Source organism: Mastomys coucha, unplaced genomic scaffold, assembly GCF_008632895.1.
Source record: "Mastomys coucha isolate ucsf_1 unplaced genomic scaffold, UCSF_Mcou_1 pScaffold22, whole genome shotgun sequence".
Lineage (NCBI taxonomy): Eukaryota > Metazoa > Chordata > Mammalia > Rodentia > Muridae > Mastomys > Mastomys coucha.
Window position 1 is genome coordinate 69052518 of NW_022196905.1, and position 20822 is coordinate 69073339.

The window sequence follows — 20822 nt, forward strand, 5'->3', positions numbered from 1 at the left end:
TGTGTCTGACAGTATTTTAATAACTTCTCCAGGGGATCCCTGTGTATGTTAGACCCTGTCTGTGGAACTCCAGAGCTGCAATAGTGCTAAAGGAGGATCATATCCCAGTCTGTGTGAGCAGGAAGGATCATCACATAGCTAGGCTTTCCATGTTCAAGCACCACTTTACTGCACTATGGAGGATCTAAAGACAGCCAACTTTTCAAAGTTTTCAGTGTGCATACATTGTTCAACTATATATAAGGACTTCTATATATGGATATCATGATGACAGCCATTAATAGATATTACTTTGCTAGCATTTCCCCAAATGGGCAAAAACAGGCAACATGTGCCCTTTTTTCTGGCTTACTGGCCTTTGACTGTGTTGGGGAAACAACTGTATAAAAAGTGCCTATGAATCAGAGAAGGCAACAAGTGACACTAGAAAAAGGTTGAGTAATATGACCAGAGCTGAAAGGAGTTAGCTTTTAATGTTTTTTCAGGTTCACTCTCCACCACCATCCTGATGTACAAAGGGATCCCAATGATCTGTCAGTGGAGAGTCACTAGAGGATGGGGTAGTGACTGCCCCAAACAAGAGCAAGTTCTCCCAGGACAAGATAATGATGCAATAAATTAAATACAGGAGACCAAATCACTAACTAGACAATGTAGAGATACAAATATAAATACACAGCCATTTTATTTAGGAAACCCAGAGAACTGCTTTGTGAACAAGTGTTCCTGGCAGCCTCTCCTAAGTCCTGTAAATACTTACTATTGTGATTGTCGCTTGGTTCAGCACCTCAGTGTTTGCTGGTGGTGTTGATGGAATCTCAATAGTCTCCACAAACTATATACAATTATAACTTATTTCACTAGGGCATTTTCCTGGGAAAACCCAGGCATCTTAAAAAGTATTGTTGACTACTCAAATCTTTCACAAATTATTATTTCAGAAAAAACAAGGAATGTAATGGTATGACAACGGAAAAAATATACAAAACAGTCACGTGGAAAAAAAGAATTTTAATTTTTAAATATATAAGTTTGCTTAATTTCTGATGAGCTGTTCAACACTGTTTTAAATATCCTGAATTAGTAACTATGCCAACAAATTTACCTCCAGTGTTTCCACAGGAGACATTAAAATAAGACCAAATTATAGTTTTCTTCAACCAAAGCAGTCTTTTCTCAGTCCTTTTTGTGCAAAAATATTACAAGAGCAACTCAAATGGAAACGCTGAAATGACATGCCAACATTTCAGGGCACATTTAAAACACTCAATAATTCTTGAAATTACTGTATCCTAAAATATTACTACCAACCGTTTATAGATTAGTTCTGTATATCTACTCAGACAGATGCATATTCCTAGACCTCTGAAAATAAACAGGCTCATTGGTCTCTTTTGGTGTCCACACAATAGGCAAGATAGGTTTACAATAGTGTTTAAATCAAACTGCATCTGCAATCTCCTGACTCCACCACATTCAAAACAAAATTCAAAGTTTATTTGGCTACCTTGAAATCACTCCCATAAACCTGCTACGGTTCACTGGATCTAAACATTTCTCAGAAATGTGTCATTTATAATTTCACCTAAGTGATGATTAGGGGATCCTTTAAAAATGGTTAATGCCTAAGATACAAACTTTATCTAAATGAATAATTGCAATAAAGTGCTTATTACCTTTCAAAATGATGCTTTTAAACTGTGGTATGTTGTTCTAAGTGTGTGCTATTCCTCCCATAAAGGATCCCCAGGCATGAGAGTCGGATCTCACCTGTCTCAGAAAGCAGCAGCACTATCTTTTGGTAGGTAGGCTGACAGTAGGCACATTACCCATGCGGATGAGGCTCTACTAGGGCTACGGCAGAAGGGGAGGGAGTTAGAAAAGTGGGAGGCATGTGGAGGGTCCAACTACACTCATAGTTATATACAAATATATTAAATATGCTATAAAAATAGTCAACTCTTTTCCTTTGCATTCACTTGAGAAGCTCCTCTTAGAAGAGTGCTCACTCAATCCAGACAAACTTAGAAGGTCTCTATGCAATCACTATGAAGATGGCAAGTGCCGTTGTGCTGTTTCTTCACCACTGAGAAGTTCCAGTCAGCTCACTCCTGGCTATGCACCCTCAGCAATATTAATATCCAGTGTTTATACTTTCCATGGTGGACTCTGGTACTAAGAACAGGACCATAGGTACTGGAAAGATTATAGGCTTGAACAACTTTTACACAAATGTTTACCAACAAACCTTTAATCACCAAAGAAACAGAAAAAAAGAAATACTAAAATCCTATCTGTGTTCCACTTTAAAAAAAAAAAAAACTGCATCAACATAGTGGAAACATTTTAAACACAGTAATATCCAAGTGAAAAGAATCTACTTGTGTAGACTAAGGGTCCTTTCTAAGGCTTGTACAAGGCTTATCTCCCTCAACGTTATGCCCATATATGGCCGACTGCTTCAGTGCTCCCAACTTCTAAGAGACTGCTTTAAGGCAATGACCAACTATACAGCACACAGAATTCAAACACTTGCTAATTAGCATGGAGTTTTCTATAACAAACTATTCAAAAGCACTGGCATTCTTTTCTTAGTAGTACATTCTTAAACCATGTCTATGTGACAGCAGAGCACAGCACTCTAAATGCTACTCTGACTTAGGACAGACTTGGGGAAGGGCTTTAGTGCTCATTTGCAAGCAAGCCCACCTACCAAGGTTGCTCTCCTCTCATGGGATCTAAGGAAGAAAAGAGGACTACTTTCAGTACGGAGGCTTGGTCTGACACCAGCCTCAAGAGCAGCTTTGTGCTGACTGTCCTAATCCTGTGTGTGCAGCAGCACCAAGTCACCCCATACAGAAGCAGTTCAGAGTCAGGTACCTGCAGAGCAACCTGTGTGGCCTTCACCCTAATAAGTTCTTAAAAAGAGCTGCCCAGAATCAAATTTTTCAAAGAAAATCAAATCCTCAGGAAATAGAGCAAGAGAAGGTGAGGTTTCTAAGAAGCTGAGAAGTGTTTCTATTTGGTATCTTCATGATTTAGGTTTGGGGTTTCAGTCAGCTTTGGCTACAGAAATGGACAGGCAAAAGATGAACTTTCATCAGAATACTGGAGCCATGTGGGGAGCAGACAAAGTTTGCCATTCAAAGAAACCAAAGAATTAAGGAGCTAAGAGGCAGCTAGTGCTGACAACTGTTGCCCAGCATGAATCTCTGTATGGATAGCAATCTGAGCAGCTAGGAGCTCCTTTATCTGCTACTTTTAAGCAGGAAAATGAACTGTGAAGAACAACAGGAATTACATAATTAGCATGTTGTATCTCCTGTAGCTAAATTCTTATCACTATGTAATGCAAAAAGATAAATGAGGCACAACTCAGAGGACATGGAATGGTGAAAGATAAGAAGGCAATGTGAAAGGGAGAAAAGCAACATGGGTGCTCTACTTACACTGATTTCATCACATGTGTACAAACTTGCATAAATGTGTATTCTCACAACTATTTCTGGTACTCGTATGAATGTCAGCTAGAAGAACTCTGTGATATGTGAGTTACTGACTGGTATCTAGCCACACTTCTTTCGCAGAAGGGTAGGTACCAATTTTCTTTGGTTGTTTTCTTTTTCATCACTAACTTGCTATAACTTAATTGCAGCCAGGTAAACAGGAAAACAAAGACACACTTAGGATGAGAGCAAAGCTGAAGACAGGCAGCTGACTCTGAGTTCCCCTGAGCCCTTGTCTAGCAACTCTACCTTAGGTTATGTTATCTTCACTGCTGAAACCTCTGTTTAGCACCTCACCATCACACACTTTCTTTTTAAGGTCAATTCTAATGTGCCACACTTGTCCTCCCTTTTCTCAGTAATACTTGATATTCTATTTTCTACTGATCTTTTGTTCTGTAATTGAAAAATTCATTATTAGTACCATAAAATCTAAAAAAATGCCTTTTAAAATGTATGTAGCTTTGTTGGAGTTTATTACCTCTAGAGAATGATATTGCCAAATGAAATCTTAATGGATGTTTAAAAAGCATGTGAATTACATTATTCTAGTGCTGCGATGAAGGTTAAAGACAACTTGTCCCTTGTCTCAGAGCAAGTATTTACTGGTAATTCCTAAAAGAATTACTTAGCTTTAAAGGAAGATACAAACAGGAAACAATTTTGGGATCACATTACCAACTGCGATGCTGTTAGAGCAGTCCAAGAGACATAGCAGTCTTCATGGGAACTTGAGAATGACACTGAGATCCACATGCTGCTAAAAATGTACTAAGGTTTCAAAACTGCTACTGAAACCAGACAATGAATTCAAGACGGTGAGTTATCACCTGAATTAAAATCAAGGCACTATGGGTTTTTTTTTCCCCTCAAATAACCCTGAATCATTTCTGACTAAAAGAAGCATTGAAAATTTTAAGGATAATAAAAAGATTCCAACAAATCCTAAAAGTTAAAATTCCCACCTCTGAGAATGTTAAAAAAGTGCCTAAAATGTTTTGTGTGCAAACTTTACTCTTATAACTGAAACATTCTTGAAATTACTTTCAGGCTTGTTGAAAACCATTTACATAAATATTCCAACTATGAAATATATCAAAATATGTGATCAAACTCTCAACCAACCATCTAAAATAATAAAGCAGTGCAATTCTCTCAAACATAATTGAAAAATAATGAAATAAGGGATATTTCTGAATAAGTGGAAATGTAGCAATAATTTAACCTTAAAAAAAAAAAATTCCATTCCCAGCAGCACATTATTACCTCACTGAACAAACTGTGACATCACAGCCAAAGCACGAACAAAAAGACTTGTGCCCTGGAAAAGTAACTATAGAACACTACTGTGTTGTAAACAAAATGAAAAAAGAGAGGTTGTTATCAGTTTGTACATGGTGTCAAAACCTAATGAAATGTACTCATACCTGTGAGGGACAGATAATGCTTTCATGCTGTATACACAAAGTTGCTTTCTTTCTCCATCCAGACATAGACATCTCTACAGCATCTGTACAGAGAATCCTGCACAGCATTCTCCAAGTAATCACGGTTCCATCATTATCTAACAGGGAGGGAGTTTGGACGACTAACTACTGGACTATCTTCATGGCGTTCTAAGCAAACCCCTGGCAGTGGTGTGTCCTCTGTGATATTTGATACAGGCACAGACCCACTAAAGCTACCAACATTGTTAGTGCTCTTCTGATTCAGTAAAGATCTGGTTGATAGCTGAGCTTGTTAGCATTTGGCAATATACTCTTTCTATCAAAAAATACCTGGGCAAAGAAACTGTCAGAATTGGCTGTGTCCCTATAACCATTTCCTACTGGCTGGTATTTAATGGACATCTGAAGCACTGGGCAGCATTTCCCTACCAACTAATCAAGGAACTGAACACTCAAGACTACCCTCACGAAACTATTGAACTTCTGACCGCATGCCATCTGAGCGACTCTTTCTGACCATCTCCTTCCTCTCTCGTCGGAGAGGAAGTATGTGTGCTACTGTGGCTGGACCTTGGAAGGGTCAGTCAGGCTGTCAGTCCTGTGCCGATGAAGCTGTGGTTGCTGCTGAGGCTGGTGTTGCTGGTGATGCGGAGGAGGGAAAGTGCTCTGCTGTAGTGGAAAGGCAGCAGAGAGGATGAGCTGTGCTGAGGGATTCCCATGGAGCAACCTAGACGTCTAAAAACAAAAAGGATTATGCAGCGTGGCTTTATGTCTTCACACTTGTCATTTCACATGGCCCACTGTCCACAGAGAGGAGGGCTTTAAACTCTCATTTTGTTTGCTAATCTAAAAACTATTTTTGGAAAACAAACCCTGCCTTCTTTCTGAAAGCATAATAAAATTTAACTTTTTAGAGGAATTCTTGATGGGAATTTCATGGTACAAACTATAATCTGTCTTGAGACAAACCACATAGTTTTACTTTATTTCCCACAGGCCCAAATTTTTAAGCAGTAAACTAGAGCACAGCTGTTTCTGGATAGGGCATGTATACTGCCTGGTCAGACAGACAGTGCACACAGATCTGCCTGTTGCTAAAGAGTCAAGTTGAGAATTAAGAAAACAGCTTTATCCGTAACTAGCTTGTAATCCCAGTATGTGAGAGATAAGAATCAGGAGGATTTCTGAGGCTCACTGGCCAACCAACGGTGAACCACAGGTCTCATGAGACCCTTGTAGAGGGCACTGGCTACTTTGTGTGTTGTTCTTTCTTCCACCCTTCTCCACTTTTCCACCCTTTCAATCCCCTAACACTAGAGAGAAAGATGGAAAGGAAAGGAAGATCCCTGAATAAAGTCAGAATGGAAGGCAATGCTATTAGACCACTTTGCCAGGCAGTGGTGGCGCACACCTTTAATCCCAGCACTTGGGAGGCAGAGGCAGGTGGATTTCTGAGTTCGAGACCAGCCAGGTCTACAGAGTGAGTTCCAGGACAGCCAAGGCTACACAGAGAATCTCTGTCTCTAAACAAACCTTCCCCCCGCCCCCCCAAAACAAAACAAAGACCACTTTGTGCTGATTAGGGGTGTTGAGTTTCTTAGGGCAAGTGTGATCTTCACCATCAGGACAGCTAATTTCTTCTTTGTGCACAACTACTTAACAAACCATGGCCAACAGCAACCAACCAACCAACCATCTCTCAGGAGCCTAGCTAACATATACCCTCTGAAAAGTCCCCAGAATTTCACACAATCATAGAACCTATCTGCAGTGGGTCAATTCACATCCCTGCTAGAGGACGAGGCAAATCATAGCCAGCTACTGTGACCACTCTGAAGCAGCCTCATATCCCATACCCGAGATTAAAATGAAAACATTCTTATATTTCTGTGTTTTTAAAGAAACCAAAATTCTCACTACAGACCCTGTTTCAAAAAAACAAAAGGTAAAGTCAGACAGCAAGCACAGGCCTTAAGTAGACTTGGGTTAACTTGAGCTATTCCATCTGGAGATGTGTGACTCGGTCAGGCTGTCCACTTCTTTCAGCTTTGGCCTTTTTCACTTTCTTCAAACTCAGCATAGTAGCCACTTTTACTAACACTAAAGAAAAAGGAGGCCACAGGAGTCCTATGTGTATGAGGTAACAGCATAAAGCAACAACAGCACTCCCTATCACTACTCTGGGCACCCTGGGTGCTTCATTTCCCATGTCTGACACCTTGAAAGTCTTAATTTTATGACTGTTTCTTCCACCATGTTTTAACTTCTGGCTGTGTGTTAGTCTCTAACTCTGGTACACAAAAAGGGGCTAGCTAAGAAAATGGGAGAGTTTTCAAGGAAAGTACTTCTGGAACACAACACACTTGCTACAACGTGTCTGAACTAAAGCTAAAGTGGGCGACTGACATCTCCAAGTATGAATGAAGGAAATGTATGCACACAAACACAAGGACGGGCTTCAAACGTTAAGACATGAAAACCTGTCAAGGACCTTTACAATTTTTCTTCTTGATTTGTTATTAGAACAAGTCTTAGTAAGACAAAGAGATTTATACTATTTAATTCCCTGACTATAAGACAAGTACAGTTTCAAAGCAGTCCATTAGAAAGGTGAGATTATATGTTTATTATCTATATGGATATGTTAGGGAGCACTGCCCATCTGGTACCTTTACGGTTCTGTTGTTTGCAGGGTGCACTTCTGTGGTGGGGGCAGGGAAGAGACTGTCCATTGTATTAAAAATATTTCTAAACATCTATGCATTGTTTTTGTGTGCACCTGCCAGGGCTCAGATGTGGAGATCGGAGAACAACTTCTTCCCCCATGTGGGATCTGGAGATGGATCTCAGGACGCCAGGCTCAGCAGAGAGCACTTTACTTACTAAGCCACGTCCATGGCCCGAAATGTTCATTCTTTTTAACGGCCTGTCTTCTTTGATAGATTTAGGACACTGAGACCTTAAGGCCTATCACATTTTAAGTTTCTGTTTAATTCTCAGAGGATATATATCCATATATATCAATTATGTATTATAGTCACCTAAAGAATAGTTTATGACTGGTTTATTATTTGTAATAATAGCTAACCCCATTATTAATTGCAGTACTTCAGACTTAAGCCCTATGGATATATTTCATTTAGCCCAGATGGACTCCAGCAGAAAACCCACCAGATTCCCCAACACTGGAGTCTAGAAACTAGTTGGTTCTTTGTTGAGGATTCCCATCCAGGTGACTTTCTTCTGGACCCCATGGATAGGCATTCTGTATGACTAATCCACATGATATATGGATGGGTTTTGTCGTGAATACAAATGTCTTACTACATTTGCCAGTATCATGGTCATCAATGCCAGCTAGCTACATACTTTACAGTATATTTAGCAATTTACATGTTTTTTTAAAAAAAAAAAGGCACGAAGCATGAGCTATTATTATGTCCAATGTATTAATGAGGTTTGATGAATTAAAGTGCTATGCCAAAGCTCACATGTATATGGTGAAGCCATAACTCAATTAAGGACACCCTGAGTTTAGAGCTCAAGTTCTAATGATAACCTATATTGCATCTACACTGGACTTCGCCTCCGACATGAATTTCTAACAGGAAAATTCTAATAAGCTGGTATAGTGGTGCATGCCTGTATTCAACAGGCAGAGGCAGGAGAATCTCTGTGAGTTCCAGGCCAGGTAGGAACACAATAAAACAAAATCACAGTCGAATAAAATTTGATCTGATAAGGTAGCTCGTAGGCTGAGAAGGGGATCCTTCTTGAGGTACCTGCCTAGTAAGTACAGTTGGATTGTATCTAAGAAAAAATAGTTTTTTATTAAATTCTGGAAATATTGGCTTCAAGAGAGAAAGGAGGCTCACTAAGTAACCTGATATGAGTAGGAAGTAGGCCACTACCCAGAAGTTCAGATAACTGAGTATGGCTAGGCAAGACTTTAATAAACAGCCAATCATACTGTTATCTGTTTTTTTAGAAATTGAAATCCCACAATAAGCTTTTAAGAATGTCCCAGGTCCTTTACAAACTTATTCAGTTACCATCTCATTTGATTATAAAATAGCCATCCCTCCCCGCAGCGTCTTTCTCCCTGGGGCGTTAGTTACCTGTAGGAACTGCTGTGGTGGCTGGGCCAGCTGAGCTGGAGCTGCTTGCTGAACTGAAGGAAGCTGCTGCTCCTGGGAACTCTGCTGTGGTTGCTGCTGCTGCTGCTGCTGTGGCTGCTGCTGCTGCTGCTGCTGTGTTACTGATAATGTCTGTGCCTGCTGCTGTTGTGTGGCAAAGGTAGGATAGGCAGTCACCACCTGACCCATAAGCATGGTACTTGGTACCATGACAGCCCCACAAGCTACAGGAGCAGTCACTAATTTGGTCACAAGTTGCTGACCTTGAGAAAATCTGTGAGAGAAAACAAAATGGAGTCAAAAGGACAGTGCATAACTCAGCCTGTCAGTGGAGTATTTATCTTAGATAATACCCAGTGAAATGGTTCATTATGTTATAAAAGCATATGTTCTCAGTTTCTGTTTTCAGAGACTGTCCTTGGAGGCTAGGAATGTAGAGTGGTAGAGTGTTTGCACAGAACCAAAAATAATTTTAAAAGACTTTTTTTTCAGGGGATATCAGTGAAACAAAAAATATATAGTATAATGAACAAATTATAACAAAAATAGACAGAGCCAAAACACTTTTAAAAATACTCATACTCAAGACGAAGAGCCTTTCATATCACATATAAAAACTAGTTGAAAATGAGTGAAAGACATAAACACAAGATGTAAACATCACACTCAGGCAAAACAGTACACAGGTTTCATGATACTGAACTTGGCAATGATCTCACTGACGACACTAAAATCACAAGGTGGTAGTGACATTACAAAAAAAAAAATCAACTGGATGATGTCAAGTTTAATCAACTATGTAAAGAGCTCTTACAATCAAACAACATTCAACCCATTTAAAAACTGGACAGAAGTTAAAACTTTCCTCCAAACAATACAAATAGCCAAGAGACACATCAAAAGTCTTTACTAGACCTAATCATTAGAGACATGTCAATGAAAGCAACCACAAAAAGCCACTGCATACCAATCAGGACAGCTATTAAAGAAAAACCACACAGACTAGGAAAACTGTTGCCTTAATTTCCTTTTCTAATGCTCTGATTAAAAAGCCATGACCAGAAGGAAGCATGAGCAGGAAAGGGTCTATGTGGCTGTGCCTTATCTTCTGGTTGGGAATGTACATCAGAGCAGTATATATGCCGAGCATGCAGAAGGCTCTGGATCCCATCACCAGCAACAAACAAAACACCAAACATAAATGAGAGTCAGCCCACAGAGGGCATTCCCATGTGCATTCATGAGACCTTCCCAAGAACGGGACTGCTAAGCCTGGGCTTTTTAAGTTGAGGAAGGTGAGCTCCAAAGATCAGATTCTCTGTTCTCATTGTCTATATAATCCTGTAGTTTCCTTGGTCTCAACATTATTGTTATTTAAAAACTATCATATTGCTCAATATAACTGCAAAATATGTAAGCAGCAGCATACTTGTAAAGGAAATAAAAACATGAAACTATTTCATAGCATGTATTTAAGACCACAGAGGTCCTATAATTTAAAAAAAAAAAAAAGCTTCCCAGTAAACTGTAATTATGCAAAAATTTATTTTAATCCAGCTATTTGTACTTCTCACTCAAGACCCAAATGCCTTTTTTTCTTTAACAGCTACATCAATTCAGACATCTAAGCTTTGAAACCACAAGTTCATAGCCACTTCTTCTGCTGTAGCACTTGGCCAAACTATTAAAAACACACATTTTCTCATCTGAGACATGGAGAAATAGAGGAAGATACTAATATACAGTTTTAAATTTCTGAGCAGGAAGACAAGCTATCCTGTTGCTGCTCTCTTACAATCTTTACTAAAGAGACCCAAGGCACACTTGTGCACCGCCTGTAAAAGCTGTGTGTGACACTGCACTGCAATGTGGCTTCTTTATCTGACAGCCCAGTTTTGGAATGAAAAATAGAATTTAACATTAATCTGTTAAGTCTTTAATAATAAATATGACATTTATTTCAAATTTTAAAAGCTGTCTATGGTAAGCAATAAACTAAAATGTTATGGTAAATAATAAAATTGTTGGTTTTGGAAAAAAAAAGCATAATACTGATACTAAGGATTGAACTAGGTTATATCACCAGCCCCTAAATATACATTTTTTTTTTATTTATTTTTATGATTTTTCTTTTACTGTGTCTGCCACATCCATGCAGGCATGGAGGAAGCCAGGAGAGGTCATGAGACCACACAGAGCTGGAGGTGGGGACCGAACTCATCTTTCTAGAAGAGCTTCACGTGCTTGTAAGTGCGAGGCATCTCTCCAGGCCAGCTAGGGCTTCTAATATTTATTTTATTTAGTTTATGTATTTGAGTACACTGTAGCTGTCTTTAGACATACAAGAAGAAGGGATCAGATCCCATTACCGATGGCTGTGAGCCACCATGTGGTTGTTGGGAACTGAACTCAGAACCTCTGAAAGAGCAGTCAGAGCTCTTAAATGCTGAGCCATCTCTCCAGCCTTACCAATTTACATATCTGAAAATAATAAATGAAGTATGGCAACTACCTTATCTGTCTGTCCTGAGTGAACGTAGTGACTGTAGCACTCTGGGTACTGTTCTGTGGCATACTGGATGGAATCTGGACCATGCTCCCAGTTGCAGGCTGAGAAATCACCATTGTATTGTACAGTGGGGCTGTAAGAGTGCTCGGCGTCTGATTGGGAAGAGACGTTTGCTGACTGTGTCCACTCATTACACTCTGTTGACTCTGCTAGAGAAGATTGTATGGAGATTATCTAACAGTTACAGGAGACCACACTTCTTTTTTTTTTTTAAAGATTTATTTATTATTATAATTAAGTACACTGTAGCTGTCTTCAGACACATCAGAAGAGGGCATCACATCTCATTACAGGTGGTTGTGAGCCACCCTGTGGTTGCTGGGATTTGAACTCAGGACCTTCGGTAGAGCAGTCAGTGCTCTTACCCGCTGAGTCACCTCGCCAGCCCGAGACCACGCTTCTATTAGTCAACATCTAATAATACTGCCAGAACAGAAAGGATAGCAGCGTACATTACTCTGCGAGGAATCGAGACTGATTTGTACTAACAGACTTAGTCTGGATGCTTTGACGGAAGGTAAACTAGGACTTTATAAGAAGCATCTCCACAGGCAAGTAAAAATATACACAGAAGTTGTTGGTTAAACCAAGCCAGTGACAGTTAACTCATGATTTTCAAATGTAGTCACAGATAGACAGTAATGAGATGCCAGAAATCTACAGAATGAGCAAACTGCTCCTGCTTCCCCAGTAGTCTGTCTATTCAGTATGTTTCCTACTCAGCCTCTTTGGCAAGTCAAAGACTTTCTACATACGGAAAGTCTGCAAGTTATAAAACTTGGCACAATTACTAAACTAGGTCCTTAAATACATCAGAAAGTTATTAAATATAAAAACATTTAACAGTAACATTTTCTATAAAATATTTTAATAATTAATATTTTATGCTCTAATTTTTATTGACATTTAAAAGCTGGTACAAAAGGCTTTTTTAAGTAGATATTTTATTCACTTACCTGAGTTGATGTACTCTGTAGAGTCTGTTGCTGTATCATGTGCTGGCCTGTGCTCATATGTCCAGCATTAATCCCACTCTGAATCTGGTTAGCAGGGACAACTTGGCCTTGCATATTTATAGGTGTGAGTTGCTGGATATTAGAATTTCCAGAGGAAAGTTGAACAGAACCAAAATTCAATCCAGGGTTTGATTGCTGCAAAAACATCTTTGAAAATAAAGATTACATTTTAATGAAATTTTTTTGGCAGGCAAGAAGGCTCAATAGGTACAAGTGTTTGTTGTACCAGTTTGGCAGCCTGAGTTTGGTTCCTGGATCCCATAGTGAAAGAACAGATTCCCCAAAGTTATCTTCTGTCCCCAACATATACTTTGTGGTACATATATGCACACACACACAAATAACTTTTCAATATATTGGGAGGGAGTGCTGGGAACCAAACTTTGGGCTACAAGCATTTTACCAATGAGCTACATTCCCACCCTAAATATGCTTTACAGTTTAAAAATAAAAAAAGAACACTGAAAGAAACCAAGCAAAATGACGTTTAACAGTCAACTAAGAAGTCATTAGAACATTTCATATGAACAGTAATAGCAATAAAACATGAAGCTACACATTCATTTTTTCACTCCCACACAACATCAATTGTGTTCCTCAGTGCTCCTCAGAGGGATGCTGCTGGCAGCTTTGTATCCTCAATCCCTCAAAGTTTGTAACCATGTACAGAAGCAGTGTTCACTTAGTTTCCCTTCAGCAAAGCCCTAGTGCCCTGGACGGCCCTGTTGGCTATGTTATAAGTGTCTGAGTCAAAAAACAGGAATCATCTATTGGTATTTTACTAAAACTATTATACTCTCTACCTTAAATGTTCTATAAAATACAATTTTATTTTATGGATTTGAACTTACTAAAATTTTGAGTTCATTAGTCTAAAAACTAGTGATGTTGAATATTTTAGAGGCTCTATATTATTAAGCAGGTAGCCAATATTTATAGAACTGGGGGGAAAAGACCTCTTGCTTTTGACTTTTCACACACACACACACACACACACACACACAATAAGCCAATTTTTAGGAACCCAAAATGTGAAAGAGATTCTCTGTGCTCAGACAGAATACATTACCTGTAGCCCTTGACCATGGACCATTTGAAGTTGTTCTTGAATTTTCCTTAGTTCTTCTTGCTGCCGATGAATATTTGCCTCTATCATCCGTGTCCGCTGCTCTAGCTGGTCTTTTAGATGCTGCATGGCTCCTAACTGAGCTGAAAACTGAAACTGGAGCAGCACATGGAAAGAGAGTACAATATATTTTAGAATCTCTTGGTGCCAACAGCTGTGCAGTGTGAGAATCGCAGTGTGGCATCAGGCGAGAACTCCCGTCTCTGTCCTGCTTTGCTGCACTGGAGCTGGACCTCAAATCCAGTCTCTGCCTGCAAACCCACAGGAACCTGCACAGATGCCACCGGGGAGGCTGCAAAGGAAGGTGCTTATGCTCCTGGGAATGGCATTTGTGCCTCTCTTCCATCACAAGTGCCTGTGGGTAGCTTCCTGTCTTTTACAGCTCTGCAGTGACTAGTAGTCTCTAGCCAGGTAAGCCCCTCCTGGCGCAGGTGGGAGCGTTTAGGAGGCAGCGTCAATAGGTTCCTTCCTGGGCTGTGCTCCTGACTTAAGTTAGTGGTTGTTCTCACATTTTGGGTTTTTCTCCCCTTCCTCTTCTTTTTTTAGATACAATTTACTACCTGGGAAGGGCACATGCTACAGAATGTGCGTGTAGGTCAGAAGACAACTTGGAAGAGTCAGTTCTTTCTTTTAACTATGTAGGTTTGAGGGATGGAACTTAGGCTGTCAGGCTTGGCAACAGGTGCCCTTACCCATTGTCCATCTGGCTTGCCCTCCTGTTCTTATATTTCTTAGAGGTTCTTCTTTAAGTAACTAGGTTAATATATTTTTATATCACCCCTGCTTGAATTCTGGTATATTTTTGAGTTCTGACTCGCTACTGACTGATTACAAGAACTACAGTTAGATAGTATGAGTGTGTCCAGGTGTGATGACACATTCCTTTATTCTTAGCACTGGGGAGGCAGAGGCAGGTGGATCTCTGTGATGTCAAGGCCAGAAAGTTCTAGGCCAGCCAGGGCTAGAGTGATCCCCTGGCAAAAAGAAGAAAAAAGAAAAAAGAAAAACAACAACCTGAGCATATATTGTAGCTTAACAATTTAGTAGAATGAGTTCGTTAGTTGCTCACTTCACTTCTACATTTTAGCAAATGAGAATGTACCCCGCACCTGAAATGAATGCAGAGCAAATTCTGTCATCTCCTCTTTGTGTACATCAGCAGAATTATCCAAAGTTAGGGAGGAGGATCACAACTTCAAGACCCACCTGGGATACAGAGTGAGTTCAAGGTTAGCCTAGGCAACATTTTAAGGCCCTGTCTCAAAATAAAAAGTAAAAAGAAAGGGCTTGAAGGCTCATATATAGAGTGTTTGCCCAGAATGTTCAAGACCCCAAGTTTCAGTTCCTAGCATCCTCCTTCTTCCCCACATATCATTATCACTAATCTACATCTGACTGACAACCAATATTTTATTCTGGTGCTACTTTGAAAAAATTATAATACCTTTTATCTACTACTATCCTTAGACCAGTTTAAACTACAGTTTTTAAAAGCTAAGCAATTCTAAGAAATCATGACTGAATGCACACAAGTTACTCTACATTCAGGGTTTTCAGTCTTCTGCTTTTTCTGTCCAATTAGTGAGCTACAATGCAGACACACTGATGTCTCACTGCTCAGGCAGTTGTTTTGTACTATGGAACAGCAGAGTGTTTCATTTTATGGAAAATCTATTCTCATCTTTCTTCAGTGAACTGTACCAGTGAGACCCTTTCTTACCTTCAGAAAGGTTGTACTAACTGAGCTCTTTTTAAAGTTGAGCTAAGGAGACTGAATATTACTCTTCTTCTTTTTTTTGAAATGGCTTTGCTATGTAGCCTTGGCTGGATTGGAACTCTCATACACAAGTTGGCTTCACACTTCTGGGGATCCTCCTGCCTCTGCCTCCCAGGTAATGCACCATCATCCCTGACTTCTGAATATTACTTTTCAAAGCATAAAAGACTTGAGATACTTTATCAATTTAGTACTTTAACTTTTTCATGCCTTTTAAAAATGTTAGTTAAAATATGTTATATTTATTTTTATGTCATACATATTTTATTGTAACTAGTTATTTTTCTATATGTAAATGTTGTCACAATGTAAAGCATTTCTAATAAGTACAAACCAGAAAAATAGAAACAAGCACAGAATGCAAGATAACAAGAACAAAAAAGTAAAGTACATACTGAATGAAAACAGAAGACTGAATGCTTAGTTGTATTTTCTGACATAATATATATCTCAAGAAAACACCTCTATAAAGATGTTAACAATGCTTAAGTGACAACCTGGGATCCAGTGGTACCCCAAAGAACAAATAATATTGTCTACATATTACATAAAAATTCTGTCAATATTTCAAAATAAGATGTAAAGATTCATTTTAATATTTAATAATATAGTACAGAGCTCTTATATAATATATAACAGAGTACAGAGCTCTTATATAATATATAACAGAGCTTGTAGTAGGTTAGTGTGGCTAGAAATCAGGATTTAGTGCCAAGTAAAATAGTCAGAAGATTTCCCATTCCATTTATTCCTATTTAGTAGTGTTCTTAATGTTCCTGAAATGTAGAGTGAGCTATCAGTCACAAGAAGGCACACAGCATGCTCTGGGAACCCTTAATCCTTTTCTCTTGCTAATTTCAGCATTCACACCTCCTTCAGACCAAGGCCATCTTAAATTTCTAAACACCTTTCTCTCTTTCTTCCCCCCACCCCCTCTTTCTGAGGTTCTCATGTAGTTCAGGCTGACTGAGAATTTACTATATAGTTGAGGATAATCTTGAACCCTGATTTTTCTGCTTTAATCTCCCCACACAGGCATGCACTACCTTGGCTTTTTCCACTTGTTTAAGCTGCATTTAAGGATCCAAGTCATATGTGTAAACTAAATCAACATGGTATTTTAGTTATGTTATTCCCTCTAGATCAAGTAGCTTGTTAATATATACAAATACTGTCAGCATCTGATATGTGTAACTCAATATATACCCAGAACTAAATAAAAAGCACATGTACAAATAAATGAATCAATAGAATATAGAGTTACTCAAATCTTCCAATATCCATAAGGAAGAACAAAATGAACTAGTATATTTCATGTTTAAGATTATCATACCTGTAGGCTGTTGTTATATATAAGATGTTATATCATAGTAAGCAAGAAGATATAAGACCATCATTTATCTGTGATTCTATCTAGTAAGGATCCAGTGGTACCCCAAATCAATGTAAATAACAAAAATGTCACTACATATTCTAAATACTTCCAATTAAGATTCACTGCCTTTATATGTATTTATATATACATATGTATAAATCTATATTTGCTTAAATGCAATTATCATTTGTAAATGCTCAACTAAAACAAACAAAAATACCTGTGACATGCCTTGTGGAATTGGTAAATTTGCAGCTTGAGACATCGCTGGCTGTGTTAATGATGGACCAACTGACTGGGAGTTTATGGACTAGAAGCAAAATAAAAGATGACAATGAGGTGATGCTCATACTTCATTGAGTACTTCCACCATAATACAATATGATGCGCTTATCACTCAATGACAATCCACCTCACTTTGTTGAGTACGAAGTGAGCTGCCCTTTCTACCCTTATCTTTTCTTTCCCATGGCACAGGCCCTTGGATGTACACTCAATGAAAAGTTGGGTGACTGAACTGAAGGCTTCTGGAACTTCATAGTAGTTCTCACTTAGCACTTGTGCACAATCAAAAACAAAAGTCTAGCATTTTACTTCAAATACGGAAAAGATTTTGAGTGTCCTATGTCAGCAAAAGATCTGATCTTTCCAGAAAGGGCACTGCAGACATCTATGTCCACAGTAGTGGACCCCTGCAGGGCTGTGACGGTAGCTAAAGAGCATACCTGACTGCTGAAGGATGACCTCCGCTGTGTCATCTTCTCATGAGCTGGCAAATGCTGTCTGGGAGGAGTGCTAGTGTCAGTAGGGATCTTTGTTGGTGTTGCTGAAGACAGTCAACAGAGAACAGAATTAGCATTACAGTTGGAATGAATAATATCAAAACATGCTTCAACGAAAAGAAAAACTGAGTTCGTTTTCTGTTATTAAATTAAATCCATGCCTACAATTTTAACTACTTTTTAAAGGACAAGGCAAACATATGAGACAGTAAAACTTTAAAAACATTTTTTCTCATCATCCTCAACACCCTCCAGGGACAGGATTCAGAACTCCTACAGATATAAAAATCCACACACACTAACAAACAACCCAGCGTTTGCTCATTGAAGAGGAGGTGCATCCTTTGGTGTAATTCAAGTCAACTCCAGACTGCTTCCAATACCTAATACAATGCACACTTGATCACACAGCTGCAGCATTACTGAGAAAATAATGGCAAGCAAAGAAGCCCACACATGCTCACTGCAGATACAACTGAGGGGGCATGCTCTATAATATAGCTGTAAATACAACTAATTTAAAGACAATCATCAAGTCTTCATAAAATAAAGAAAAAGCTAAAACTAGACTCTAGCCACTAGAACGAAGGCTCAGTGGTTAACAGCACTTATTACTGAAGAGAACCAGGGTTCTCTTCCCATCAGCCATGTGGTGGTTGACAACCATCCATAACTCCAGTTCCACGGGGACTGAAAACCTGTGTTGACCTCCTCGGGGACCAGGTTGTGCTCGGTGCACAGATCACATGCAGGCAAACCATTCACAAATCTTATTTACCTGGTTTTATAATAAAAGGTAGAATTTTCTCTTTTTAAGGAATAATTTAAGTAGAATATTACCACCTACATATCACCACTTCATCACCTTAATTCTTTTCTAAAGATAAGTAATTTGCTTCTCAATAAAAGCTTTACTTCAAAACTGGGAAAGATTGGCATTTGAAGATACGGTTGACAAAAGTACTGATGTGAGCAACAGAAATAACTGAGCAGACCTCTTTGAAACATGTTTGTTTCCAGCTAAGGCACTTACAGGAAGGGTCTGAGACTGCTGTGTGAGATGACTTTCTTGAGCTTCTAGAGGATGCAGAAGGAGTTGGGCTGTGATCAAACCTTTCCAGTGCTTCTTTGAGACTCACTGTGTTTATACGATTGTCAGACCCAGAATCTTGGCTCTAAGGAGACAAGAGGAACATAAATGCTTTCTTAGTGCTCAATGCAGGGGTCTCAATACAGTTTTATCAGGGCTGGAGAGGCAGCGAGTGTGTAAAAGCACTTGCCATTAAAGCCTAAGTGAACCTACACTTGAATTTCCAGAGCCCACCCACAGCTGGGTGCAGTAGCACACCTTTGTGATCTTAACACTTTTGTGGTGAGATGGGAGGCAGGGACAAGTGGAATCTCCCAAAGTAAAAGGGACAGCTAGATTGGGGTGCACAGCTAAAGAAGAGAGTGCCTCACATGTGGTGGACTGGAAGGAATGACATGTACACACACACACACACACACACACACAGAAAAATTCAATCATTCTTAGTTTTTGCCTAAAATACAGCTAAAAAGTGTATGTGTGTACTAATTAAGAAAAAAATCTTATTTTAATACTGTTAAAGTTTGTTTTCATTCTCAATTTAAAAAGCAACAAGACTCAGGTTAGACTTTTGTATTAAGTTCAAAAATTTAACTCAAAGTAGATCAAATATTATGTATGAGCTAAAACTATAAAATGTTTAATGAAAACGCAAGGAAATGGTTTCATGACATTAGATTTACTAGCAAAACTGGAATTCACAAAGTTAAAAACATATGCATCAAAAGATAATGCCAACAGAATAAAAGCAACCCACAAGAATGAGAGGAGGTATTTATATATCAGTACTTAATATCTAAGATACAAAACTCTCTACAATGATAACTCAATTATAAAATTAGAAACGGACACATCACATGTGATGAGATATACTTGTGTTTCTTGTGAGACAAGGTCTCACACTACAAACCATGAACTTATGACAATCCTCCTGCCTCAGTTTCCAAAAGCTAAGATTATGGGCGTGAGTAACTGTACCTAATTGGACCACACCTTTAAACACAACATTTGCAAAGACTGTTGAGAAGATCAACTGAGCTCGGCCTGGGTAACACAGCAAGACTGCCTGTGAAGAACCAACACTCAAAACAAAGAGAGAACAAGGTGGACATTGCACTTCAAAAACCACTTGGGATGCAGAGGCAGGATGATCAGGAGTTCAAGGTTATCCTTGGGTACATAGTCAGTCCAAGGATAGCCTGAGCCTATCAAAAGAAAATTAAAAATAAAGAGAGTAATGAATGGTTAAGTAAGAAAATAAAGAAGGTAGAGGGAAAATAAATACTTCTCCAAAGAGGATATAAACCCCTTACCAGATATCTTACTCAAACTTACTAACCAGGGAAATACAAATCAAAACCAGGCATGTTCTATTAGCATGACTAGGACCAAGCCAAACATTTGGGTGGAAGATCTGTTTGAAACCAGCTAGCCTATATATTGGGTTCCTGGCCACTCAGTGCTACATAGTGAGACTCTGTATGTAATCAAAACAAAACAAAACAACAACAACAGCAACAACAAAATCCCCTACTTCTCAGAAAACAATCAGTACGGTAAAGATGTGAAGAAACATGAATTCTTCTGGCATGGCAATGGGATTGTAAAAATGGTATAGCCTCTACAGAGAATAGTATGGTAGTTTCCCTCAAATTTAAAAAAGAGTAATCTACCGTATGATCTAGTATTCTACTTCTAGGTATGCACCCAAAGAAAAGAAGGGGAAACTCTAATAGGTATCTGTACATGGACCTATGTTCACACTACTGAAAACAACCTAGAATTCCACGGACTAATAAAAGGATACAGCCATGGCAGAATACTACTCAGCCCCAAAGTAAAGGGAAATCTGATATAAGCTATAATATAATGAACCCTGAGGATATCATACCAAATAAAATTAGCCAGTCATAAAGAAACAAATACTTGAGAGAAAGCCACACTCCCAGGTGATTTAACAAGCCCAGGATCCCAGGATCCCAGAATCATAGGATCAC

The 20822-nt window shown here is 38.9% G+C and overlaps 1 protein-coding gene across 7 annotated transcripts in view; it reads right to left on the reverse strand.

The window, feature by feature from the left end:
• Positions 1–996: 996 nt before the first annotated feature.
• Positions 997–20822, reverse strand: part of Clock (clock circadian regulator) — a 78370-nt gene continuing 58544 nt past the window's right edge. For 4 of the 7 annotated variants that reach the window (XM_031342777.1, XM_031342779.1, XM_031342778.1 and 1 more), the window contains 8 exons: positions 18769–18910; positions 17679–17779; positions 17174–17263; positions 13745–13897; positions 12616–12822; positions 11603–11808; positions 9073–9364; positions 997–5689 (listed from right to left, as the gene is read on the reverse strand). In XM_031342777.1, the coding sequence (XP_031198637.1) occupies positions 5510–5689; positions 9073–9364; positions 11603–11808; positions 12616–12822; positions 13745–13897; positions 17174–17263; positions 17679–17779; positions 18769–18910 (1371 nt within the window). In that variant the 3' untranslated portion in view covers positions 997–5509. The remainder of the gene's footprint in view (positions 5690–9072; positions 9365–11602; positions 11809–12615; positions 12823–13744; positions 13898–17173; positions 17264–17678; positions 17780–18768; positions 18911–20822) is intronic. The other 3 variants (XM_031342780.1, XM_031342782.1, XM_031342781.1) reach the window with 3 other exon arrangements.